Source organism: Tachyglossus aculeatus, chromosome 11 (genome assembly GCF_015852505.1).
Source record: "Tachyglossus aculeatus isolate mTacAcu1 chromosome 11, mTacAcu1.pri, whole genome shotgun sequence".
NCBI lineage: Eukaryota > Metazoa > Chordata > Mammalia > Monotremata > Tachyglossidae > Tachyglossus > Tachyglossus aculeatus.
The window spans coordinates 1,525,091-1,551,438 of NC_052076.1; the positions used below are offsets into that span (position 1 = coordinate 1,525,091).

Below are 26,348 nucleotides of genomic sequence, written 5' to 3' on the forward strand. Positions count from 1 at the left end.
ACCTGTATATATGTTTGTACATATTTATTACTCTATTTATTTTACTTGTACATATCTATTCTATTTGTTTTGTTAGTATGTTTGGTTTTGTTCTCTGTCTCCCCCTTCTAGACTGTTAGCCCACTGTTGGGTAGGGACTGTCTCTATATGTTGCCAACTTGGACTTCCCAAGCGCTTAGTACAGTGCTCTGCACACAGTAAGCGCTCAATAAATAAGATTGATTGATTGATTATTTTACTTGTACCTATCTATTCTATTTGTTTTATTTTGTTAGTATGTTTGGTTTTGTTCTCTGTCTCCCCCTTCTAGACTGTGAGCCCACTGTTGGGTAGGGACTGTCTCTATATGTTGCCAACTTGGACTTCCCAAGCGCTTAGTACATAAATAAGATTGATTGATTGATTGATTACTCTATTTTACTTGTACCTGTCTATTCTATTTGTTTTATTTTGTTAGTATGTTTGGTTTTGTTCTCTGTCTCCCCCTTTTAGACTGTGAGCCCACTGTTGGGTAGGGACTGTCTCTATATGTTGCCAACTTGGACTTCCCAAGCGCTTAGTACAGTGCTCTGCACACAGTAAGCGCTCAATAAATACGATTGATTGATTGATTGATTGAACTTAGGGCTCCAGGCCCCAAGGTCCCCTCTGCCCTGCCCAGTGGGGGCTTGGGGACATGGGCCCTGGGCAGTGAGGCTTTGCTCAGTGCCCTGCTCCACCTCCCTCCCTGCAAAACAGTGACAGAACTCCTCCTTCCCATCCCCATCCCCTCCTTCCCCTCCCCACAGCACCTGTCTATATATGTTTGTACAGATTTATCACACTATTTATTTTACTTGTCCATATTTACTATTCTATTTATTTTGTTAATGATGTGCATTTTGCTTTAATTCCATTTGTTCTCACGGCTTGGCACCTGTCCACAGGTTTCGTTTTGTTGTCCGTCTCCCCCGTCTAGACTGTGAGCCCATTGTTGGGTAGAGACCGTCTCTATATGTTGCCCACTTGTACTTCCCAAGCGCTTAGTACGGTGCTCTGCGCACAGTAAGCGCTCAATAAATAATAATAATAATGTTGGTATTTGTTAAGCGCTTACTATGTGCAAAGCACTGTTCTAAGCGCTTGGGGGGATACAAGGTGATGAGGTTGTCCCATGTGGGGCTCACAGTCTTAATCCCCATTTTACAGATGAGGGAACTGAGGCACAGAGAAGTTAAGTGACTTGCCCAAGGTCACACAGCAGACATGTGGTGCTTACCTCCTTCCCTTCCCCACAGCACCTGTATATATGTATATATGTTTGTACATATTTATTTATTTATTTATTTTACTTGTACATATCTATTCTATTTATTTTATTTTGTTAGTATGTTTGGTTTTGTTCTCTGAGCCCCCCCACGCCCCCCACCTTTTAGACTGTGAGCCCACTGTTGGGTAGGGACCGTCTCTATATGTTGCCAACTTGTACTTCCCAAGCGCTTAGTACAGTGCTGCATACAGTAAGCGCTCAATAAATACGATTGATTGATTGATGTGGGGGAGGCGGGATTCAAACCCATGACCTCCGACTCCCAAGCCCGCGCTCTTTCCACTGAGCCATGAATACGATTGAATGAATTCATTCATTCATTCAATCGCATTTATTGAGCACTTACTGTGTGCACAGCACTGTACTAAGCGCTTGGGAAGTCCAAGTTGGCAACATATAGAGACGGTCCCTACCCAACAGTGGGCTCACAGTCTAGAAGGGGGAGACAGAGAACAAAAAAAAACGTATTAACAAAATAAAATAAGTAGAATAAATACGTCCAAGTAAAATAAATAAATGAATGGCAGGCCCCCACTACTGGGAGAAGGGAGACCTGTGCTCCCTCACGTCCCCAATGCACATCTCCCCTGCCTCGGTGTCCTCAAACTGTCAGACCCACCAGGCCCATTTTCTTTTTTCTTTTTTAAATGGTATTTGTTAAGCTCTTCCCATGTGCCAGATACCATACCTAGGGGCTCAGAATTAGGTCGACAGGCCCTCACCTGCGGGGCTGAGGTGCAATGGAGGCCCACCTGGCTGGGGAGCCTGTCCATCACTGCAGGATTGGCTCGCTCACCTGCTGACATCGCTGGAACCCCGCTAATCCCGGGCAACATCTGGGACAAGGAAGCGGGGAAAAGCGATTAAACAAGCCCACGGGGAGCCTCACTCGGGAATCTGCCCAAGAAGCCACGCCACAAGGACGGACGCCGGGAGACAGGTAAGGGGGAGGGGGATAGTTGTGTGGTTTGGAGGGGGCCACCCTGCAGCCATCTCCAAATTCATTCATTCAATCGTATTTATTGAGCGCTTGCAGTGTGCAGAACACCGTACTAAGTGCTTGGGAAGTCCAAGTTGGCAACATATAGAGACAGTCCCTACCCAACAGCGGGCTCACAGTCTAGAAGGGGGAGACAGAGAACAAAACAAAACATATTAACAAAATAAAATGAGTGGAATAAATATGGACAAGTAAAACAAATAGAGTAATTCATTCATTCATTCAATCGTATTTATTGAGCACTTACTGTGTGCAGAGCACTGGACTAAGCGCTTGGGAAGGACAAGTCGGCAACATATAGAGACGGTCCCTACCCAACAGCGGGCTCACAGTCTAGAAGGGGGAGACACAGAACAAAACAAAACATATTAACAAAATAAAATAAGTAGAATAAATATGTACAGGTAACATAAATAAATGGAGTAATAAATACATACAAACATATATACATATACACAGGTGCTGTGGGGAAGGGAAGGAGGTAAGGTGGGGGGTTGGGGGGCCGGAGGAAAGAGGGGGAGGCCTTCATTCATTCAATCGTATTTATTGAGCAAATGCAAAATGCATTTGCACCCGGAGCTGCCTCGTCTCAGCTTCTGATAAGATCCTTGGGAAAGTTGAAGGTGATGGCAGGGAGAGGCTGGGCCTTCTTCCTGTCTGTACAAGAAATTGGAAGAGCCACTCCTGCCTCCTAAATTTAAATTTACCCGGGCCCTTCCGCCCCCAAACTGGAAGTTTCACTGCTCTTACTCTCCCGTCCTTAGTCATCATCAACATCATCAATCGTATTTATTGAGCGCTTACTATGTGCAGAGCACTGTACTAAGCGCTTGGGAAGTACAAATTGGCAACATATAGAGACAGTCCCTACCCAACAGTGGACTCACAGTCTAGTCCTCGTTCCCTCCCTCTCCCCCCACCCTCGGCGGAGAGAAAGGGGGAAAGAAACGAGAGAGGATCATCTAAATCGTGGTGGGGGAGGGAGGTGGTTGTGAACTCCGTGAATGTGTCCATTGTTGGACTTATTACTGCGCTCTGCCCACAGCAGGTACTCAGTACTATGAAATGAATCCATCAGTGTTTTGTGTGTATTGGACACTTCCATGCAGAGCGCTGCACTGAACACTCTGCCCTAAATCAGTGGTATTTACTGAGCGCATACTAAGTGTTTGGGAGCGTGCAATACAACAGAATTAGCAGACATCTGGGTTTTTTAATGTTATGTGCTAAGCGCTTGCTATGTGCCATGCACATCAGAGAAGCAGCGTGGCTCAGTGGAAAGAGCTCGGGCTTTGGAGTCAGAGGTCACGGGTTCGAATCCCAGCTCCTCCGCGTGTCTGCTGTGTGACCTTGGGCAAGTCACTTAACTTCTCTGCGCCTCAGTTCCCTCATCTGTAAAATGGGGATTAAGACTGTGAGCCCCACGTGGGACAACCTGATCACCTTGCATCCCCCCCAGTGCTTAGAACAGTGCTTTGCACATAGTAAGTGCTTAACAAATGCCATCATTATTATTATTATGCACAGTACTAAGTTCTGGGGTAGTTAGACTGTGAGCCCACTGTTGGGTAGGGACTGTCTCTATATGTTGCCAACTTGGACTTCCCAAGCGCTTAGTACAGTGCTCTGCACACAGTAAGCACTCAATAAATACAATTGATTGATTGATAGTTACAAAGTTGTCAGGTTGGACACAGTCTCTGCCCCTCATGGAGCTCACAGTCTTCCCTGCCCATAAGACGCGTACGGTCCTCAAGCATTCAAAGGCTCTGAGCAAGGGCCAAGAGTGGAAGCCGTATTGACAGGCAGAATTGGAGCTGTAAGGGATGGGGAGGGGAAGAGAGGTGGCAAGTAAGGTGCACATCCCCCCCACCCCCCTGTAAGATTGTTGTGGGCAGGGAATGTATCTGTTTATTGTTGTACTCTCCCAAGTACTTAGCACAGTGCTCTGCATACAGTAAGCGCTCAGTAAATACAATTGAATGAATGAATGAACCATCATTCCTTCCTTCCTTCCTCTCCCCCTCGTCCCCCTCTCCATGCCCCCATCTTACCTCCTTCCCTTCGCCACAGCACCTGTATATATGTATATATGCTTGTACATATTTATTACTCTATTTTACCTGTACATATCTATTCTGTTTATTTTATTTTGTTAGTATGTTGGGTTTTGTTCTCCGTCTCCCCCTTTTAGACTGTGAGCCCACTGTTGGGTAGGGACTGTCTCTATATGTTGCCAACTTGGACTTCCCAAGCGCTTAGTACAGTGCTCTGCATACAGTAAGCGCTCAGTAAATACAATTGAATGAATGAATGAATGAACATCAGTTGGCCCAGACCCCTCAGGCGGCTCAGTCCCTCTTTCCTCCAGCTCAGAAGCTGCTCTGGCTACAATTACTCCATCACAATGAATCGGTCAGTGCTATTTATTGAGTGTGTTCCGTGTACAGAACAATGTGTAAAACCCAGATACCACACAACGTGCAGAGGGTAGCAACTCCCAACAAGGCCTGGTTGGGTTGGCCAGTAAGGACCTTGTCACACACCAGCTAGCCTGGCCTTCTCCTTCATCATCATCATCAATCGTATTTATTGAGCGCTTACTATGTGCAGAGCACTGTACTAAGTGCTTGGGAAGTACAAATTGGCAACATATAGAGACAGTCCCTACCCAACAGCGGGCTCACAGTCTAAAAGGGGGAGACAGAGAACAAAACCAAACATACTAACAAAATAAAATAAATAGAATAGATATGTACAAGTAAAATAAATAGAGTAATAAATATGTACAAGCATATATACATATATACAGGTGCTGTGGGGAAGGGAAGGAGGTAAGATGGGGGGGATGCAGAGGGGGACGAGGGGGAGAGGAAGGAAGGGGCTCAGTCTGGGAAGGCCTCCTGGAGGAGGTGAGCTCTCAGTAGGGCCTTGAAGGGAGGAAGAGAGCGAGGTTGGCGGATGGGCAGAGGGAGGGCATTCCAGGCCCGGGGGATGACGTGGGCCGGGGGTCGATGGCGGGACGGGCGAGAACGAGGTACGGTGAGGAGATTAGCGGTGGAGGAGCGGAGGGTGCGGGCTGGGCTGGAGAAGGACAGAAGGGAGGTGAGGTAGGAGGGGGCGAGGAGATGGACGGACAGCCTTGAAGCCCAGGGTGAGGAGTTTCTGCCTGATGCGCAGATTGATTGGTAGCCACTGGAGATTTTTGAGGAGGGGAGTAATATGCCCAGAGCGTTTCTGGACAAAGATAATCCGGGCAGCAGCATGAAGTATGGATTGAAGTGGAGAGAGACACGAGGATGGGAGATCAGAGAGAAGGCTGATGCAATAGTCCAGACGGGATAGGATGAGAGCTTGAATGAGCAGGGTAGCGGTGTGGATGGAGAGGAAAGGGCGGATCTCCTTAGCACGGTAGTATTTTCATGAGAAATAAGATGACCTGTGAGACGATGAGGTACTTGGGACCTTGGGGAAGAGAATGTTTTTGCTCCTGACTGACCCATTTGCTGAGGGAGGGCTCCAAAATGTCCCCAGCCCCTTCCCAGCTCTCCGAGTCCGGCCAGGGTCTGCCTCCGGCTCCTGGCATTCCCCGGGCCATTTCCCGTCTAAGCCGGTCAGGTTTCCTCCTGAGACATAGATGCCGTGAAGGGGGCTCGGAGGGGCAGCCCACCCACCCCTCCGCCTGCTCAACGGACCTCTCGACAACAGCCGTCCTCAGCGGGTCGGGGCCCAGCCCGGAGAACCTTCTCTCTGCTGGCCTTTGTGGCTGGATTTCTGCCTTGTGTTTGGGAAACCACTCAATCTTCCTAGAGCGTATTCACATCAACAAGGGTTAATGTGAAAGCACTCATCTTAATAATAATAATAATGTTGGTATTTGTTAAGCGCTTACTATGTGCAAAGCACTGTTCTAAGCGCTGGGGTAGGTACAAGGTAATCAGGTGGTCCCACGAGGGGCTCCCAGTCTTCATCCCCATCTTACAGATGAGGGAACTGAGGCCCAGAGAAGTGAAGTGACTTGCCCAACGTCACACAGCTGACAAGTGACGGAGCCGGGATTTGAACCCACGACCTCTGACTCCAAAGCCCGGGCTCTTTCCACTGAGCCACGCTGCTTCCCCACCAGTCAGATTGGGAGTCTTAGGTGAGGCAGCGAATGTATCCGTTTATTGTTGTATTGTACTTTCCCCAGGTGCTCAGTACAGTGCTCTGCGCACAGTAAATACAACTGAATATGTTGTATCTAGCCCAGTGCTTAGTTTGTTCAGTGCTTGGCATATGGAAGCAGCGTGGCTCAGTGGAAAGAGCACGGGCTTTGGAGTCAGAGGTCACGGGTTCGAATGCCGACCCCACCACATGTCTGCTGTGTGACCTTGGGCAGGTCCCTTAACTTCTCTGAGCCTCAGTTACCTCACCTGTAAAATGGGGATGAAGACTGTGAGCCCCACGTGGGACAACTTGATCACCAGCGCTTAGAACAGTGCTCTGCACATAGTAAGCGCTTAATAAATGCCATCATTATTATTATTATTATGTAGTAAGTGCTAAACACCTACCACCCTTTTGGTTACTACTACTACTGATAATAATGGCATTTGTTAAGTGCTTACTATGTGCAAAGCACTGTTCTAAGCGCTGAGCACTGTTCAGGTATTGAACAGGTATCGAATCCCCATTTTATAGATGAGGAAACGGAGGCACAGGGTTCACCAAAATCATCGCTTGGGAGGCAGGCCCTGCCACTGCCCTGATTTGACTGAGCAAGGAGCAACCTGGACAGGTTGATGGACATACAACATAAATATGGTTGTACATATTTATTTATGGTTGTACATATTTATTACTCTATTTATTTATTTTACTTGTACATATCTATCCTATTTATTTTATTTTGTTGGTATGTTTGGTTTTGTTCTCTGTCTCCCCCTTTTAGACTGTGAGCCCACTGTTGGGTAGGGACTGTCTCTATGTGTTGCCAATTTGTACTTCCCAAGCGCTTAGTACAGTGCTCTGCACATAGTAAGCGCTCCATAAATACGATTGATGATGATGATGATACCACCTGGCAGGCCAGTGGCAGAGGACGGGGGTAGAGGCTGGGGCTCCTGACCTCCCCACCCACCAGGTCACACTGCCTCCAACACAGGCTGAAACTGAGGCTGCCGGGCAGCCAGCCACGACAACAGCCCGTACTTGGCAGGACTGGGAACTCAGTGATCTTTCCTGGTGGTCACTTGCTTGTACTTCCCAAGCGCTTAGTACAGTGCTCTGCACACAGTAAGCGCTCAATAAATACGACTGAATGAATGAATGAATGAAAATCCTATTATTGAATCAGTGTTTACTTTGTGCTAAGTGTTGGGGTAAGGACAAGATAGATTAGAACAGTGCTCAGCGCTTAGAACAGTGCTTTGATGATGATGGCATTTGTTAAGCGCTTACTATGTGCAAAGCACTGTTCTAAGCGCTGGGGGAGGTTACAAGGTGATCAAGTTGTCCCACAGAGGTCTCAGTTTTAATCCCCATTTCACAGATGGGTAACTGAGGCACAGAGAAGTGACTTGCCCAAAGTCACACAGCTGACAGTTGGCAGAGCCGGGATTTGAACCCATGATCTCTGACTCCAAAGCCCGGGCTCTTTCCACTGAGCCACGCTGCTTCTCCACGCTGCTTTGCACATAGTAAGCGCTTAACAAATGCCATCATTATTATTATAGATAATCAGATCAGACGTAGCCTGTCCCACCCGGGGCTCACAGCCTACGAGGTAGGGAGGACAGGCATCTTCTCATTGTAGAGAAGGAAAATGTGGCACCGAAGTTTAAATCTAAGGTCACGGGGAAGGCAAGGCGCAGAGCTGGGTTTAGGACCTGAGCCTCCCAACTCCCAAACCCAGGATTATCTCCACTAAGCCACGCTGCCCCTACCCCTTGTTAGCCATTTAGAATAATAATGATAACGAGGGCATTCGTGAAGCGCTTATTATGTGCCAATCACTGAACTATTCTCTGGGCTAGATGTAAGATAATCAGGTCGGACACCGTCCCTGTCCCACAAAGGGCTCACAGTTTTAAATGGGAGGGAGAACAGGTATCGACTCCCCATTTTACAGATGAGGAAGCGGAGGCACAGAGAAGTTCACCAAAATCACCCAGCAGCCAAGGGCAGAGGCGGGATGAGAACCCACATCCTGACCCTCCCAGGCTCTTTCTGCTAGGTCCTGCTGCTTAGAAACGGAAAGGAATTGCATTACTCACGCAGACACAAGCTGCGTGATGAACTCTGCTTAGCAGACAGTCCGCCCCCGAGGACCTGGTGCGGATTGCTCCATTTGCTCTGGGGATGTCACTGTTGAGAATTACTTGAGCTTCTGATGCATCGCAGGGGGTGAACTGACCGGGGAAGAGGATGAGAAATCCTAGGAGCGGGCTGTGGCTGGGCCAGGTAGACTAGTAAGACCCAAAGTGATCGACTCCTAGCCATTGGGCCGATACCTGGTAGGTTTGGAAGCGGGGAGCAGAGACACCTGCTTAGCTGTAGTTGGCCACGGGAGTTATGCCATAGGACAGGTGGCCCTGAATGGATAATAATAATAATAATTTTGGTATTTGTTAAGCGCTTACTATGTGCAAAGCACTGTTCTAAGCGCTTGGGAGGATACAAGGTGATCAGGTTGTCCCATGTGGGGCTCACAATCTTAATCCCCATTTTACAGATGAGGGAACTGAGGCACAGAGAAGTTAAGTGACTTGCCCAAAGTCACACAGCTGATGAGCGGTGGAGGCGGGATGTGAGCCCCAGATGGGTGAGGCTGGGGAGGACCCAAGGAAAGCAAGCTTCTGCAGTGGCAACTGGGAGGGGAGAGAGCAATGCTCTCCTGGTGTCACTCTGGGGCCCTGCCCTCTCCTCTCCTTCTCCCGTCTCTGCCAGGCTGCCACTGCTCAGTCACCACCCACGACTCCAAGGAGCTGGAATTTAGACCAACACTTAGGCGCACGATGGTTGGTTTCCTCCACCATCTCTGCCCTTGGCAAGAGCAGTCCTAAAATCTGCCCGTTGCCCCATGGCCAGAGAGGGACAAGCATTTTTGTGTTTCGGATGACTCCCGCACTTGAGACAAACTTCAGATTTTTTTCTGAAAATTCTTCCTTAAACTGGTAAGTTGTGACCCCACAAATCTGAAATGGAATGAAGTTCTGACACCACAAGTTTTGTAAAAAATGGTTTTATCCGTTCCATTTTTGTATAAAACACACGGGAGAAACCTAGCCAATCAACACACAAATTGCTGCTATGTGACAAGGGATTTTGTCAGATTTCCAATCTAAAGAACATACAAATGTTTGTTCATGTCTACAGTCAATTGTCTACGCTCCGTCATTTAACTATTTCTTTAAAAAAATTCCACATATCCCCATTATTTCTTCTGTCCCAGTTACAGTACAACGGCAGGAAGGAAGAGGGTGGTTAACAGCTCCCTAGGCGGTTTTCTGCTGTCCTTTCTTTCCAATCAGAGACTTGTGGATGTGAGGAATCACGCCTAGAACAAAACACAAACAGATTTAGAGGCCTGAGCAGCAGAGAGGTTCATTCTTATATATATTGTATATATGTTTGTACATTTTTTTTACTCTATTTAATTTATTTGTACATATCTATTCTATTTATTTTATTTTGTTAGTATGTTTGGTTTTGTTCTCTGTCTCCCCCTTTTAGACTGTGAGCCCACTGTTGGGTAGGGACTGTCTCTATATGTTGCCAATTTGTACTTCCCAAGCGCTTAGTACAGTGCTCTGCACATAGTAAGCACTCAATAAATACGATTGATGATGATGATGATGATTCTTCTGATGGAATTTATACTTTGAGCAGGCACCGGCAATTCATCAATCATCATCAATGGTGTTTGAACGTTGCAATTCTGATGGTCTCACTTGGCCCGGGCCAGTGATTTGAGCGGGGACTATGGAAGTGGTGAACGACCCCATTCACGGTTTATCCCTTTTCCTGTTCTGGAAATACCCTACACGGGTACTGACCCGATCCCTGGCCAACCGCCACCACCGCATCAAGGGAGAGCTCTGCTAGTTAAAGGAAAAAGTTCAGGCCCACTAGCAGCATTCCCTGGTTTTCCAAGGGATTGGCTAAATGGCAGTCACAGCTGCACACATGCATGCACCCGCTCAGAACAGGGGACTCCACTCTCTCTCTCTCCTGCCCCCTCCTCCCCGCCATCCCCAGCCTCTTCTCCAGCCATGCTCCCTCCCTGCTGCCATTCCACGTGAAATTTAGGGCTTTGGGTGATCTGAGGGAGTCAAGGAGAAAAGGGCTGCAGGCTGTTACCACTGGCATTTGGGTAAAGGAGACTCTCTGTTTCTAAGGAGGCCTTGGTTTGGCTTTAGTTGGTGGTGGGAGGAAGGGCTCCTGATCCCCTACAGCAAGCAGGCTGGCGGCAATGACGGCAGGCCCAGCTAAGCATTCTACCGAGCTGGAAGACCAGAGTTCATGGGGAACTGCTGCAGGCCTTGGGACAATGTTAAAGGAAGGAGAAAACCTGCAGAGAGTAGATGTTACAGAGAATTGGTGTGTCCACTGCAAGGCTTGAGAGAAGAAATGCTCACTTGTTAAAGAGGTGTTTGCGCTCCTGTTAGAAACAGTGCCTGCACAGCCCTGACACAACAACACAGCCCTGGACCAAACGGATCTGGTGGGCACAGCAACAGAGTGGCACGGGGGGAACGGGCAGCACCCCCTCAAGAACGTGGATTGTGCACGATGGGCAGGCTTAGGGTCCAAACTTTGGAATTAAGCACGCGTGTGAGCGGGGTTTGGGAGAGAGTGGCCCAAGTCCTATCTGGCTAGAAAGCCTGGGGTCCCACCCCTGCCCCACCGGGGGGCACGTACCACCGCCGGCAATGGTAGCCTTGATGAGGGAGTCCAACTCTTCGTCCCCACGGATGGCCAGCTGCAGGTGTCGAGGAGTGATGCGCTTAACTTTGAGATCCTTGGATGCGTTCCCTGCCAGCTCCAGTACCTGTGGAAAGGATTTAGGGGATTGTGTGCTTGCCTCTGCAAACCCCAGGAGGGCCAACCTGCCCACAATCGGGGTTGGGGTGGTGGTGGTGGTGGGTGGGTGTGTGTGTACACACACGGGAGAGTGGAATTCCCCAGGGAGAAGGATGAAGTAGATAGAAGGCTTTACCACAGAAGAAACACCCACAGGTGGTTGCAGTTTTCTCTGGGACTTAAGAGGCACAGAGAAGTGCAATTCAAATGCCCAGATCTGTCCCAAGCCAGGCCTATAGAGTTCCAGGTGAAAACACAGCCAAATCTCTTGACCCAAGCCTAAATGGCTCCTACATAGCCAATCTGGCGCACAGGTAACCTCACGCTCAAACACTTGGCATCCAATCCCTGTTTACCTTTAACTTCCCGGTCCCCCTGGGGCTCCGGCAGGAGCCGAGACTAGCGCGACCTCATGGAAACAGGAAACAGCCAGCCGGGGGCCTTGGGATGGGCCGGAAGGCCCCTGAGGGAGGCTGTGGCATGAACAGGCCACATTCCTGCTCCCCCACACCCAGGGCAAGTTTTCAAGTGGGCTCCCGGGCCAGGAGGAGCTGCCCTATTCCCGCTCAACTGACAGCCGGGCAGCGCAGAAGGCAAGGGCGGCAGCCCCGGGACTGCCCGGGAGGCCAGTCAGGATCTCTGGGGTGAGCCGAGGTGGGAGAGCGAGCCTGCCGTCTGTGGGGGCCAGGAAGCATCCCGCACCTCTGCAGTGAGATACTCCAGAATCGCAGCGCTGTACACGGCCGCAGTGGCCCCGACTCGTCCATGGCTGGTGGTTCGCGTCTTCAGGTGTCTGTGGATTCGTCCCACGGGGAACTGAAAGAGGAGCTGGAGTTAGTAACTACAGGGCCAAACCAACAGCCCACAGAGAAAGCGTCATCCAATACTCCCTTCGCAGAGTTGTGCAAAACAAGCTAGAGGACAACTGGCAAAAAGAGTTCGGTCTCGGGTGGGGCTCCCCTGGGGCCCCCCCAGAGCCATGTATCCTGGGAGAGGTAAAGAGTTGGGGGGTTGGGACTAGCCCCTCTAGAGGCCAGCAGCCAGCCTGGGGTCTTGGCCCTTATAGGCCCTAGGCTTGAGGGACAGAATTATTTTAACTGAGTTTGCAGATTTGCATTAGTTAAAAAAAAAAAAAAAAGGGAAGAAAAATTGGATTTCTGTTGTAGGACTCTCCAGGGCAGTTGTCCTGGAAAAAAATTCACATGGGCCTCTTATAGCAGGGGCAGAAAATCATGGTGCCTAAAGATACATTTGTTGCCAGAGCTTCTCTGGGTGAATTCTGCCCGTTGGACTCTGGTGGCCTGGCCTGGTCCATGTGTGTGCACACGTGTGTTCGTGTGTCTCTGCTTTGTAACCAGAGCATCTGGTGAGACTTGGCTTGAGCCAAGCTCGGGGCTGCAAGCCTAAACTGTCAAGATGAGGCCACCAGCTGCCTGCCCAGGGTCGCCCAGGTAAAAGTAGAATGGCTCACAACGTTGGTGGCCCTGATCACCTCCACTGCAACCTGGCCCTTTAAACCAGGAAGGCAGTATGTTACTCTAAAGATCGGAGATTCAGGAACAGTCCCTAGAGCCAGAACACTATCATTTCTATCTTCGGGTGACTCAAGGGGCTCTAACACTGCTTTAGATTCTACGGCCAACTTATTTGTCATTTGTTGCTTGCGTAGTTTTGTACCAGGCACTTTACTAAGTGCTGGGGAAACTTGCCTCACCACCTATCAAACTTAGCTCCACCTAGCCCAACTGAGCCTGGGGCCAATCTGTGGCTCATGCTAACACCTAGGATTTCGTAGAAAATAATGCCTACAGGCCTTACTGTCCACTCATTTAGAAAGAGTGGTACCATAACCCACAGTTTAACCAAACATGGGGTGGGGAGGAGGGAATGGCAATTTAGAGCAGGATCTCAACTGGGCACGGTCCAAAGCCCGAAACAAACCCTAGCCTACGAAGCAGAATCAAGTAGAAATTTCGACTCTAGGTATTACAGCTTTTTACAATTAATTCGCTATTTTATCCGAACAACTGATAGACCATCAGTTTGCTGTTTTTGGTTCATGTATCCGGTGCGTGAACAGGTAAGACACTAACGACGGTCTTTGCCGTTCAGATGAATAGTCCCGAGGCAGGGAGTCCTCTGGCTTGCTCGGTTTTTGAGACCACTCGGAGCAGTGCAGACCGGCTGAAGCAGGCAGTGGGTGGGCAGCGAGGCAGCACTGCTGTGCGGAACCTCCACAGAGCTCGCCTCCCTGCACCAAGGAAGCTTTCTCCCTCATAAGCACTTTGAGGCCCAGAGTAATTATACATTTTCATAGAAATGGAGCACCAAATTGGCTACCTTTTTCCCTGATGAAGCCAGCAGAGAAATCACCAAGGCCCAAAGGTTTCTGGGACAATTTTATCACTGGGGTAAAGTGTTGTTTTTTTGGGGTTTTTTCCCCCCCAGTTCAGCCACCAACTTTGCTTCTACTTCAATCCGGAAACGTGACAAGCAAAAAAAGTTAAACATCACTGGAGCGTGACAACCACCCACCCATTTGGCCCGCTTTACCTGCAGTCCGGCTCTCTGGGAGCGAGACACTGCCTTAGCCTTCGCCTTCCCACTGTCCTTCCCAGCCTTGCCTCCGGCCTAAACGAGAAAATACTTTCAGAATCGCTTCTGGCAAACATCAGGAACAAAATCTAACATCCACAAACACGACTGTTTAGGGGAGAAAACTCATTACTGAGATTTAAAAAAAAGAAGTTTTCTGCCTCCTCCCCCTTCTTCCATCTGCAACTGTCTACACAGTGGACACCTTGTAGCGCCTTGAGTACCTCAAAAGCCCTAATTAAAAAGAAATGAGGTCAGACCTTCTAAGCAGATCACCCTTTACGAATACAATTACGGCTCTCTTGTGAGTAGCTTTACCTAGCAGCTTAGAGACTTGGATATGGAGTTTGTTATACCATACACTCCCCACTTGTTCCTTTAGAAACCTTTACTCAAGTTACATAAGCACTTATTTTCATCCCTTATAAAACTCTAGGTTCTTAGAAACCTGCTTACTTTAACCTCCAAACGTGATTAGAAAAAGTGTTAATGGCATCCTCACAAAGAGTAACTGCTGCTTTAATCAGCTACTTAACTAGCAATATTTAGAATTCTGCATCTTTAAAAACCTAATGCTGCCTGCTCCCATCCTTGGAAAATGGTTTTCATAAAGCTTTCAAGGGGACCGCAGCCATGGGATACTTTTGATGATGATGATGATTCTTGCTCCAAGAGCTGGCAGCTTCAATCAAACAATGGTACTTATTGAGGGATTTACGGTGTGCAGAGCACTGTCCTCAGCTCTTGGGAAAATGCAGTATGACAGAGTTGGTAGACACCATTCCCACCCATAAGGAGCTTCCAGCCTACAGTCTATATCCCCGTGTACGACTCCAGTCACCCGCAGGGTAGTTTCCACATGTATTTTAGTACCAAATCAGAGTGTTAGCACAATCCAGTTACCAGTACTCAGCTGTCCCTTGGCCTGTTTTAGATGGTCTGTTCTAAGGCAGTGGTCTGGCCTCCCTGCTCTGTTTGCTAATTACATGGAGAAAGAGTTGCCCCCCTGGTTTCCCTCGCTCAATGACAGGATGATTCGTGGGGTTCTGCTGAAAACCTTCTCGGATGAGTCCTGTGTAAGTTCATTCATTCATTCATTGGGCACATAAGTTTCCCGGGGGAACTCTCGAAATAGTCTCCCATCTAAATTCAATTCTCTTCACTTAATTCAAATCAACTAAAGCATTTAGAAAGGCATTGGATCCGGGGAGGTTTTGGGTGAGATGGGTGAGGGTGAGTAGGGTGACTGCCTGTGACCCTGGGCCCGCCGAGCGGCACCTGGCCCAAGCCTAGCGGTGAGGCTTCACTATGGGAAGAGAGGGGTTGTTTGTCCACTGGACTGCCTCCACGGGTTACTGGAGCCTCCATCCTGGGCTGATCCATCGTCCTCCTTCCCAACACTGGGTCGAAAGGGAGGGGTGCGGGGCTGGAGCACGGAAACTCCCGCAGGAAGCGAACGATGCACTTCGACACAACCGCAAGCGGCTTGGAGGGCTGACGCATCTGGTAGCCCCTCGCTTTCAGAGATGCGCCTCTGATGAGGCTCCTGGGTCCTGCCCTGAAGCCTTCGGGAGAGCCACAATGTGTTTGGCCCCCACCCCGTGACCCTTTACTGTGGTTCTGTTTTCATGAAAATAGGGAGCCATTATGAAAACTGAAACAGGGTGTCTCTGTAAACCCAATCTAGCACTCTCCACTTAAATTCAGCACCTTGCACTTGGGTCCTCACACACCACACCAACCCCGGGCAGAGGGTGGTGGGGTGGAGCACTTAACTCGGGTGCTTCCCCTTACTTGTAACTGACTTTGGTGTCTACCTCCCTAGCTATGCTGTAAGCTCCTTGAAGGCAGGGATCATGTCTATCCACTCTACAGGACTCTCCCAAGTACTCAGTACAGCACTCTGCAAAATAACTTCTCATACCGCTGATTTTTTTTTCAGAGCTACATCCAACTCAACGCACCCATCAATAAGTGTTTTTTGTGTTACTTTTTTAAACTTATTTTACTAATATCCAAAGTGACCATTTCGGAGAACGTGGCCCCAGTAAATGACGCACCCCTCCCATCAAAAGCAAGAGAAAACTTGCAAATCGATCCTAAGCTTAACCTTAGGATCAATCTTAACCACCTCAGTATCTACATTTTTGACTGCTCCACGGGACTTTTGTTCATATGTTACCTGCTCCTCAGTACCAGTGATACGTTTTTCCTCCCAACTGTAGCCTGCACCTGCCTATTTCCCAGGGATGTTCCTTGAGTGCAGGGTTCATCACTTTTAACTTCATTGTACTCTTTCAGGTGCTTAGGACAATGCCCTTCTACCTGATGCTGCTGACTGACTAAAGTTTTTCCACTATCATGCAGACTACAGTATTTTACCCTCAGATTTTCCTTTTAAGTAGTTGGTTGATATGACCTTCCCACTCCTTTTTGTTCAATCAGTTTTTATAGAGGAAACTGGTGAAAATAGATTACTGCATAATGGAGATGAACTTTCTTCCCTGTCAGACTAATTAGCACAAAGCTTTGCAAGCCCAGTGTGGAAAGTTTCTTTGGTTTAGATCTAAAATTTCCACCCAGTTTTGAGTGCAGTGTCAAGATGAGGGAGGCAGGCAGGCTTTGAAACCTGACAAGTCTGCTGTAGGTTTAACTGAACGGATATCCCCTGCTCCCTCACCAGCCAGAGAGAGTTCAGGAATGACTTAGAATGGGTGGACCCTTAGTCCTGAGAAGCCACGTGGCCTAGTGGATAGAGCACGGGGCTGGGGGTCAAAAAATGACCCAGGTTCTAATCCCAGCTCCACCACTTGTCTGCTGTGTGACCCTGGGCAAGTCACTGAACTTCTCTGGGCCTGTTGCCTCATCTGTAAAATGGGGATTAAGACTGTGAGTCTACTGTGGGACATGGACTGTGTCCAACGTGGTTAGTGTGTATCTACTCCAGTGCTTAGTGCTATGCCCAGCACATGGTAAGCACTTAAATACCATTAAAACAAAACTGAGAAAACAACCGCGAGAGTATTACGTGCTTATTCTGAGCTAAGCACTGAGGTAGCTGGAAGAATAAGGGTGGGGCACCAACCCTGTCCCCACACCAGGGCTCCTCTTCTTTTGAAAATAATGTCCCAGCTGAAGCAACACCTCTTGGGTGAGAATATTATTCTCACTGGCACACTTTTGTCACAGAACGGATCTTCTGATATGGTAAGTTTAACAAAATGAATGGGCTTTCAGGAGTGAAAACACAACAGCATGTCCTCGTGTCAGAGTGGAGGACAGAAGCCAGAATGGTGAGCAATGACAAGCTGACCTTCCCCGGAGCTTTAAAAAATCCCCCCTGCTGGAACAATGTAAATCAGACCTGCACAGGAAACCACAAATGACAACCCACCACAGTCCTTATTTTTATGTTCACGTCCACGTTTATTTAGCCATGAATACGTTAGGCCCTGTAGCAGTAGCAGCAGCAGCATTTATTGAGCACCTTACTGGATGCCATGCATTGGTTCCTAGGGCTTAGAAAAGAAAACCTTATTGCACCGGCAAGGGGTGGAAGTTGGAGGCCGGATTCCCAAACGCTGCTGGACAGACTGTGCATGCGTGGGCCGGGGCACGACGGGACAGGGTGGAGCCACAAGCCAGACGGGCTGAAGAAACGACCGGGTGTCCCCTCACATGCTTTGGGCTGAGGACATGTTTCACCCAGGAGGCTACAGCAGTGGCCAGCCCAGTTGGGATCATAGTAGCCGGGGACAGAGTAGCCATTCCTGAACCAAAGCATTGGTCAGGAGCACCTGGGGCTTTAAGTCAAGAGACAGTATGGATGCACGTGCAGGATGGGAGTACTGGTCATGCACCCATCTTTTTCTGTATTCAGGCACTCGCATGCATGCACACGCACACCCACCCACCCACACCAGGGGTGGGGGTTGGGGGGCGGGGGTGGATGTCATCCCTGATTACAAAAGATATCTAGAACTTTAGAACAAGTAACCTACCCACTGGCTGTCAAATATTCAGTTAAGAACAAATATGAAAATGCTAGGTAGTTTCAGGGGTAGAATTGACTCACCAAACATGCTTTAAGGATTTCATCCCTTTTGCCAAACTCTTGTACATTAAGTGATGCAAGCTGAATCGACACCCCACAAATGTTATATTTGAGCACAAGATACATCGTAAGTCATCTGGGATGTGAATTCTGAGCCACTAAATAGCATCTCATCACATCTGGGGTCAGAGCAGGATGCATGACTTACAATATAGGGTCAATCAATAGCATTTATTGAGCACTTTATGCACAGCACTGAACTTAAGCACCTGGGAGAGTATGAGTTAATGAATATGATCCCTGCCCTCAAAGAGCTTACAATCTACTAGTCTTTTAGTCACAAAACCACAATTACCTCCACCAAGAATTTTTTTTTAAACGGAGCATTTTAAGGGCCTTAGAATATTTCAGTTGGGGAGGGAAAAAAAAACATTAACCATGCTGCCACCTTCTTGAGATTTTTCTCCCCCCCAATCTTTGGAATTAGAAAATTAATATTCTTTCTTTTGCTGTTAACGGATGTCTTGGGAATACGAGCCTATTTAAGCTTAATTCTCCATATATTACTTTATTAACTCCTAATCCGGCATAAAGGGCAGTGAGGGGGTTTAGGGAGAAGTATAGAATATGGTTTGTTAGCGAATCCGTGAAGATGGCCTTACCCTTTAGATGGGGAACAAAATTCACAAGAGTCCTGATGCAAAGAGCTCCAGGAAAGGACACGACATTGACCAAGTGCTACAGGCCTAATAGTCAAAGGTAGTATCCCATTCCAATTAAATATTCCAGTCAAGTGCTCAGTACAGTGCTCGACACAGTAAGCATGCAATACATACCATTGATTGACTGGGCCTTTATTGTATCAACCTTTGCCTCTCAGGCTTCTTAGTGGTGGGAATTCTGTCTCACTTTTACTGTGTGTCCAAGGGCTTGGTATGGGGCCCCAATATGTTGTGTACATAAGGTGTGGGTGGAAAATAATAATAAAAATTGAGGTATTTGTTAAGCACTCACTATATGCCAGGCACTGGATTAAGCCCTGGGTTAATACCTGCGGTATTTGTTAAGTGCTTACTACGTGCTGGGCACTGTACTAAGCAGTGGGGTAGAGGACAAGTTCATCAGGTTGGACCCAATCCCTGTCCCACGTGGGGCTCACAGTCAATCCCCATTTTACAGATAAGGTAACTGAGGCCCAGAGAAGTGAGGTGATTTGACCAAGTCACTCAGCAGACAAGTGGCAGAGCCGGGATGAGAACCCAGGTCCTCCTGACTTCCGGGCCCGGGCTTTATCCACTAGGCCACACTGCTTCGCAAAAGGAATTTACACCCAAGTGTGGACACTTGTTTGAATATTTCAAAGAAAGGCTGATGACGCTTTGTACTACCGACTCCGGGTGGGCAGCAAATCGGGTATCTTTTGGGCCCTAGGATGCTCCCCGACCCGTTGGCATTTGTTCACTCAACGGAAAATGGACGGCGGGCGCCCGGGCAATCTTCGCGAAGGGTGGATGTTTTCCCGATCCCATCACTTTCTCTTTGGCCAAAAGGAGACTGGAGCGCGACCTAACTTGGGAATGCGATCCGGGGGTGATCCTGTCCTGTCCTACGTGGCGGGCTGGAGGCCGGGGCTGCTGGACGGACGGGTTCTCCCTGCTCTGGGGGCCGCGGGCAGGCCTTCGGGGGTCGGTCCTGCTTGGCCTTTGCTCCCCCACGATGACACTCGTCCGTGGCGCTGCCGAGCCGCGGGGAGGGGCGGAGGAGGAAGAGGAGGAGGATGAAGCAGCAGCGTGGCTCAATGGAAAAAGCCCGGGCTTGGGAGTCAGAGGTCATGGGTTCAAATCCCGGCTCCGCCAATTGCCAGCTGTGTGACCTTGGGCAAGTCACTTAACTTCTCTGGGCCTCAGTTACCTCCTCTGTAAAATGGGGATTAAGACTGTGAGCCCCAAGTGGGGCAACCTGATCACCTTGTATCCTCCCCGGCACTTAGAACAGTGCTTTGCACATAGTAAGCACTTAAGAAATGCCATCATTATTATCTGTAAAATGGGGATGAAGACCGTGAGCCCCAAGTGGGGCAACCTGATCACCTTGTATCCTCTCCGGCGCTTAGATCAGTGCTTTGCGCATAGTAAGCGCTTAATACATGCCATCATTATTATTATCTGTAAAACAGGGATGAAGACTGTAAGCCCCAAGTGGGGCAACCTGATCACCTTGTATCCTCCCCGGAGCTTAGAACAGTGCTTTGCACATAGTAAGCACTTAAGAAATGCCATCATTATTATCTGTAAAATGGGGATGAAGACCGTGAGCCCCAAGTGGGGCAACCTGATCACCTTGTATCCTCTCCAGCGCTTAGATCAGTGCTTTGCACATAGTAAGCGCTTAATACATGCCATCATTATTATTATCTGTAAAACGGGGATGAAGACTGTAAGCCCCAAGTGGGGCAACCTGATCACCTTGTATCCTCCCCGGAGCTTAGAACAGTGCTTTGCACATAGTAAGCACTTAAGAAATGCCATCATTATTATCTGTAAAATGGGGATGAAGACCGTGAGCCCCAAGTGGGGCAACCTGATCACCTTGTATCCTCTCCAGCGCTTAGATCAGTGCTTTGCACATAGTAAGCGCTTAATACATGCCATCATTATTATTATCTGTAAAACGGGGATGAAGACTGTAAGCCCCAAGTGGGGCAACCTGATCACCTTGTATCCTCCCCGGCACTTAGAACAGTGCTTTGCACATAGTAAGCACTTAGGAAATGCCATCATTATTATCTGTAAGATGGGGATGAAGACCGTGAGCCCCAAGTGGGGCAACCTGATCACCTTGTATCCTCTCCGGCGCTTAGAACAGTGCTTTGCACATAGTAAGCGCTTAAGAAATGCCATCATTATTATTATTATCTGTAAAACGGGGCTGAAGACTGTGAGCCCCAAGTGGGGCAACCTGATCACCTTGTATCCTCTCCGGCGCTTAGAACAGTGCTCTGCACATAGTAAGCGCTTAAGAAATGCCATCATTATTATTACTATCTGTAAAATGGGGTTGAAGACCGTGAGCCCCAAGTGGGGCAACCTGATCACCTTGTATCCTCCCCGGCGCTTAGAACAGTGCTTTGCACATAGTAAGGGCTTAATAAATGCCATCATTATAACTGTAAAACGGGGATGAAGACTGTGAGCCCCAAATGGGGCAACCTGATCACCTTGTATCCTCCCCCGCGCTTAGGACAGTGCTTTCCAACATAGTAAGCGCTTAAGAAATGCCACCATTATTATTATTATCTGTAAAACGGGGGTGAAGACTGTGAGCCCCAAGTGGAGCAACCTGATCACCTTGTATCCTCCCCGGCGCTTAGAACAGAGCTTTGCACATAGTAAGCGCTTAGGGGAAGCAGCGTGGCTCAGTGGAAAAAGCCCGGGCTTTGGAGTCAGAGGTTCAAATCCCGACTCCGCCACTTGTCAGCTGTGTGAATTTGGGTAAATCACTTCACTTCGCTGGGCCTCTGTTCCCTCATCTGTAAAATGGGGATTAAGACTGTGAGCCCCCCACGTGGGACAACATGATCACCGTGTAACCTCCCCAGCGCTTAGAACAGTGCTTTGCACATAGTAAGCGCTTAATAAATACCATCGTTATTATTATTAATAATAATAATAAATGCCATTATTATCATTATTATCTGTAAAATGGGGATGAAAACCGAGCCCCAGGAGCACGGGCTTTGGAGTCGGAAGTCATGGGTTCAAATCCCGGCTCCGCCAACTGTCAGCTGTGTGACTTTGGGCAAGTCACTTGACTTCTCTTGAAGTCACCTGACTTCAACCATCATCACCAATCGTATTCACTGAGCGCTTACTATGTGCAGAGCACCGTACTAAGCGCTTGGGACGTACAAACTGGCAATATATAGAGACAGTCCCTACCCGACAGTGGGCTCACAGTCTAAAATCAATCAAATGCGGTTGATTGATTCTCTGTGCCTCAGTTCCCTCATCTGTAAAATGGGGGTGAAGACTGTGAGCACGGCAACCTGATCACCTCCCCAGCGCTTAGAACAGTGCTTTGCACATAGTAAGGGCTTAATAAATGCCATCATTAAGTATCCTCTCCGGCGCTTAGGATGGTGCTTGGCACGTAGTAAGCGCCTACCAAATATCGTTATTATTTTGATTTTGGGGGGGGTCACTTCCCTCTCTCTGCAGGGGTCAGCGCCGGCTCGCCACGACGTCTGAGGGCGGGGGGGGGAGGGGCCCCAGCCGGTCCCCTCAGGGAGGGCGAGGGGCAGCCGTCCCGTCCCGTCCGGTCCCATCCGGTCCGGTCCGGTCCCTCACCATAATGTCGGCGCTGGTCGCGGCTGCTGTCGCTGCCTCAGCCGGCGCGCCGCCGCCGCCGTCGTCGTCGTCGCCGCCACCGCCACAGCCGCCGGAGCCCCAGACAATGACCCGCCCGCGCGCCCGCCCTCGCGCGCGCCAATCCCCGCCCGCCTTGCTGGTTTGAACCCCCGCTCCCGCCCAATAGGAAGCGTCCTTCTAGCGCAGCCCCGCCCAGCCCCCCGCGCGCGGGCGCCCCCCCCCGCGCCTCGCTAACGGCTGTTTGTTTTTGCACACGGCACGCGGGGGCGGGGCCTCCAGCTCCGCGCCGGCGCGCTCGGGCGAGGAGTGGGTGGGGCGCCAGGGCCTCGCCCCTCCCCCTTCCCTACCGCCTCGCTCGGCGGGGACGGACGGGGGAGGGGACCAATGGGAGCGCGGGATCCCGCGGAAGCCGGCCTATGAGATCGCCTCCCGCGAGGGGGGAGGCGGGGCTTCGCGGGCTGGCCAATGGCGGCGCCCCGCTCGTTTCCCGCCCATTTTTTCCGCGTCTCGTGCCGCCTGAGAGGGAAATGGCGGCCGCGCTGACGGGTTCGCCCCGCCCCCCTCCCGTCACGGCCGTCGACGTACTAACCGCCCCTTTCTCCCGCTCAGACACTGTATGAGACGTCAATAACTGAAGGACGGGCGCAGGGGCCCTTGACGATGGGTCTAGAGAAACCCCCCTCATTTCTGCCCCCCCCCCCCAAATGGAGGCGGTGCCTGGTGCGAATGCTGCCAGTTAGGGGTGTCCAGTACAGTGCGGCCGGACCCCTCTGTCCAAAGCCACCAAGGGCGCCGGGAACTTTAGAGCAAGCCGTGACCCCCGTCAGGAAGGTAGGCAAGGCAAGGTCGGGGAGAAGAACGTGGGAAACTTCGCCAGCCCGCTAAATAATAATAATGATAATAATAATAATAATAGCATTTATTAAAATAATGATAGTAGTAATAGTAATAATAATAATAGCATTTATTAAGCGCTTACTATGTGCAGAGCACTGTTCTAAGCGCTGGGGAGGTTACAGGGTGATCAGGGTGGCCCACTGGGGGCTCACAGTTTTAATCCCCATTTTCCAGCCCGCTCATCGACAAAACCCTAAATAATGATAGTAGTAGTAATAATAATAATAATAATAATAGCATTTATTAAGCGTTTACTACGTGCAAAGCACTATTCTAAGCGCTGGGGAGGTTACAGGGTGATCAGGGTGGCCCACTGGGGGCTCACACTTTTAATCCCCATTTTCCAGCCCGCTCATCGACAAAACCCTAAATAATGATAGTAGTAGTAGTAATAATAGCATTTATTAAGCGCTTACTATGTGCAAAGCACTGTTCTAAGCGCTGGGGAGGTTACAAGGTGATCGGGGTGGCCCACTGGGGGCTCACACTTTTAATCCCCATTTTCCAGCCCGCTTATTGACAAAACCTTAAATAATGATAGTAGTAGTAGTAGTAGTAGTAGTAATAATAGCATTTATTAAGCGCTTACTATGTGCAAAGCACTGTTCCAAGCGCTGGGGAGGTTACAAGGTGATCAGGGTGGCCCACTGGGGGCTCACAGTTTCAATCCCCATTTTCCAGCCCGCTCATCGACAAAACCCTAAATAATGATAGTGATAGTAGTAGTAGTAGTAGTAGTAATTATAATAGCATTTATTAAGTGCTTACTATGTGCAAAGCACTGTTCTAAGGGCTGGGGAGGTTACAAGGTGATCAGGGTGGCCCACTGGGGGCTCACACTTTTAATCCCCATTTTCCAGCCCGCTTATTGACAAAACCCTAAATAATGATAGTAGTAGTAGTAGTAGTAGTAGTAGTAGTAATAATAGCATTTATTAAGCGCTTACTATGTGCAAAGCACTGTTCCAAGCGCTGGGGAGGTTACAAGGTGATCAGGGTGGCCCACTGGGGGCTCACAGTTTCAATCCCCATTTTCCAGCCCGCTCATCGACAAAACCCTAAATAATGATAGTGATAGTAGTAGTAGTAGTAGTAGTAGTAATTATAATAGCATTTATTAAGTGCTTACTATGTGCAAAGCACTGTTCTAAGGGCTGGGGAGGTTACAGGGTGATCGGGGGGCCCACCGGGGGGGCTCAGTTTTAATCCCCATTTTCCAGCCCGCTCATCGACAAAACCCTAAATAATGATAGTAGTAGTAGTAGTAATAATAATAGCATTTATTAAGCGCTTACTATGTGCAAAGCACTGTACTAAGTGCTGGGGAGGTTACAGGGTGATCAGGGTGTCCCACTGGGGGCTCACAGTTTTAATCCCCATTTTACAGATGAGGGAACTGAAGCACAGAGAAGGGAAGTGACTTGCCCAAAGTCACACAGCTGACAATTGGCGGAGCTGGGATTTGAACCCAGAAGCAGCGTGACTCAATGGAAAGAGCACGGGCTCTGGAGTCAGTGGTCATGGGTTGAAATCCTGGCACCACCAATTGCCAGCTGTGTGACCTTGGGCAAGTCACTTAACTTCTCTGTGCCTCAGTTACCTCATCTGTAAAATGGGGATTGACTGTGAGCCCCCTGTGGGGCAACCTGATCACCTGGTATCCCCCACAGCGCTTAGAACAGTGCTTTGCACATAGTAAGTGTTTAATAAATGCCATTATTATTATTATTATTACCTCTGACTCCAAAGCCCGTGCTCTTTCCACTGAGTCACGCTGCTTCTCTAGTGGTGATGAAGAGGAGGAGGATAATCAGCGTGGCTCAGTGGAAAGAGCACGGGCTTTGGAGTCATTCATTCACTCATTCAGTCATATTTATTGAGCACTTACTATGTGCAGAGCACTGTACTAAGCGCTTGGGAAGTACAAGTTGGCAACATATAGAGACAGTCCCTACCCAACAGTGGGCTCACAGTCTAGAAGGGGGAGACAGAGGTCAGGGGTTCAAATCCCTGCTCTGCCAATTGTCAGCTATGTGACTTTGGGCAAGTCACTTCACTTCTCTGTGCCTCAGTTACCTCATCTGTAAAATGGGGATTAAGACTGTGAGCCCCCCGTGGGACAAGCTGATCACCTTGTAACCTCCCCAGCGCTTAGAACAGTGCTTTGCACATAGTAAGCGCTTAATAAATGCCATCATTATTATTATTAATGATAATCATAACAGTGGTATTCGTTCAGCACTTCTGGCGTGCCAAGACCTGGGGTTGTACAAGATCATCAATTGTATTTATTGAGTGCTTACTATGTGCAGAGCACTGTACTAAGCGCTGCACTAAGATGAGCAGTTTGGACTCAGTCCCTGATTCACGGGGGGGGGGGACCACAGTCTCAGGGAGAGGTAGAACAGCTATTTAATCCTCAATAAATCAGTTGAAAAATGGTATTTATTGTTTACAGGGTGCCGAGCACTGTCCCAAACACTTGGAAAAGTACAATATAATAGAGTTGGAGGATGTAATCTCTGCCCACAAGGAGCTCACAGTCTACAGGGGGAGACAGCTATTAAAATAAATTATAGGTAGGGGAAACAGTAGAGTATACGAACATTTACTCAAGTGCTATGGGGTTGGGATGAGTAGTTAAATGCCCAAGGTCACAGAGCTGGGATTATTAAGAAACCAGGCCTCTTAATAATCATCATATTGATGATATTTATTAAGCGCTTACTATGTGTCAAGCACCGTTCTAAGCGCTGTGGCAGGTACAACCTAATCAGGTTGGACAGAGCCCCTGTCCCACATGGGACTCACAGTCTGAATCCCCATTATACCGATGAGATCATTGAGGCCCAGAGAAGTTAACTGACTTGCCCAAGGTCATACAGCGGACAAGTGGCAGAGCAGGGATTAGAACCCATGACCTTCGAACTCCCAGGCCCGTGCTCTATCCCCTAGGCCAAGCTGCTCCTGATTTCCAGTCCTGAGCTCTTTCCACTGGACACACTGCTTCTCCTGGAAGTTCTCTCAGTAGGCTTCTTTTCTCTCCACCTTATGTTCCCT

At 49.0% G+C, this 26,348-nt stretch overlaps 1 protein-coding gene and 1 long non-coding RNA gene across 2 annotated transcripts in view; one reads left to right on the plus strand and one right to left on the minus strand.

The window, feature by feature from the left end:
* Positions 1-9,518: 9,518 nt before the first annotated feature.
* LOC119935005 (histone H2A.V) lies at positions 9,519-22,453 on the minus strand. Its single transcript, XM_038754624.1, has 5 exons — positions 22,371-22,453; positions 13,929-14,006; positions 12,078-12,191; positions 11,214-11,343; positions 9,519-9,849 (listed from the first exon to the last, which is right to left on the minus strand). Exons 1-5 carry the CDS (start codon positions 22,371-22,373, stop codon positions 9,788-9,790), a joined length of 387 nt encoding a protein of 128 aa, XP_038610552.1. The 5' UTR covers positions 22,374-22,453; the 3' UTR covers positions 9,519-9,787.
* A 642-nt stretch (positions 22,454-23,095) lies between these two features.
* LOC119934225 overlaps positions 23,096-26,348 on the plus strand; it is a 37,908-nt gene continuing 34,655 nt past the window's right edge. Inside the window, exon 1 of the long non-coding RNA XR_005452883.1 lies at positions 23,096-23,222. This is a non-coding gene — a long non-coding RNA (uncharacterized LOC119934225). The remainder of the gene's footprint in view (positions 23,223-26,348) is intronic.